Consider the following 1,046-nt stretch of genomic DNA (forward strand, 5'->3'; position numbering starts at 1 on the left):
GGGGGTCATGAGCTGTCAGCCTCCACCCCAAACCCCACTGTGCCTCCAGCATTTATAAAGGTGTTAAATATATATATAAAAAGTGTTTTTAATTTATATGGGGCACTCAGAGGCTTGCTATCTGAAAGGGGTCACCAGTACAAAAGTTTGAAAACCACCAAGGTAATGACTGTCCCCAGCAGCCACCCAGCCTAACCACAGCCCCACCTCTGCCACCACAACTGGCAGAGACCAGCCGCAAGTGCCAGCCCCAGAGGCAGCAGGGTCAGCAGAGCTGCATCAGGTGGGTACGTTATCCGTTGCCAGGGCAGGGAGGGGCGCTGCTCAGATGGGAGCTGTCTCTCTGCCCACGTCCCTCTCAGGGCACCTGACTTCTTGGACTGCGAGCGACAAGACCTTGCTTGGAGTGTACAGCGCCTGGCACGCCGGGGCCGGGCACTACTGAACCAGTCCCTTCTCTAGCCCCAGTGCCCGCGCCCAAGGCCCCTTCCCGCCCCCAGCCCATGCCGGCCCCTCCCCCAGCCAACGTCCCGCCGCCCCCACTCCCAGCCGGTGTCCCAGCCCGGCCCCTCCCCGTTCTCAACCCCCAGCCAGTATCCCAGCCCCCTCTCCGCTTCCATCCGTGTCTCGGCGCCGCCCCGCACTCACATCTGATACTCGTCTATCGCCTCCACCAGCTGCCCCCACGAGTCGAAGTCCGTTCCCTTCCTGAAGCTGGCGCCCCAGCGCTGCAGGAGGCTCCGAGCCGCCTCCGACATGGCCCCCGCCCTAGGGCAGCATGCTCAGCCCGGGACCGGCCATCACACGGGCGAGCCGCTCCCTCCAGCCCAGCAGCAGCACCAGCCGCCGACCAAGCCCATTTGCGGCTTCAACCGAACCTGGCGGCCGCCTCCACTCAGCCCCGCCCCCTCCCAGCGAGCTAGTCTGCGCCGGCCACACCCTCGGCCCCAACGGGCGGGGGCCGTTGCTAGCGAAGCGACCTCGCCCTAGCCCACGGCTCCAGGAAGGCGGCGCGGACCCTTCCGCCTCGGTGCGTGTCATGGGAC

The 1,046-nt window shown here is 65.4% G+C and overlaps 1 protein-coding gene across 1 annotated transcript in view; it reads right to left on the minus strand.

Annotated features, from left to right (window-relative positions):
- AIDA (axin interactor, dorsalization associated) overlaps positions 1-849 on the minus strand; it is a 51,402-nt gene extending 50,553 nt beyond the window's left edge. Inside the window, exon 1 of the mRNA XM_054021723.1 lies at positions 649-849. Within this exon, the coding sequence (XP_053877698.1) occupies positions 649-758 (110 nt within the window). The 5' untranslated portion in view covers positions 759-849. The remainder of the gene's footprint in view (positions 1-648) is intronic.
- Between the last annotated feature and the right edge of the window lie 197 nt (positions 850-1,046).

Source organism: Malaclemys terrapin, chromosome 3 (genome assembly GCF_027887155.1).
Source record: "Malaclemys terrapin pileata isolate rMalTer1 chromosome 3, rMalTer1.hap1, whole genome shotgun sequence".
Lineage (NCBI taxonomy): Eukaryota > Metazoa > Chordata > Testudines > Emydidae > Malaclemys > Malaclemys terrapin.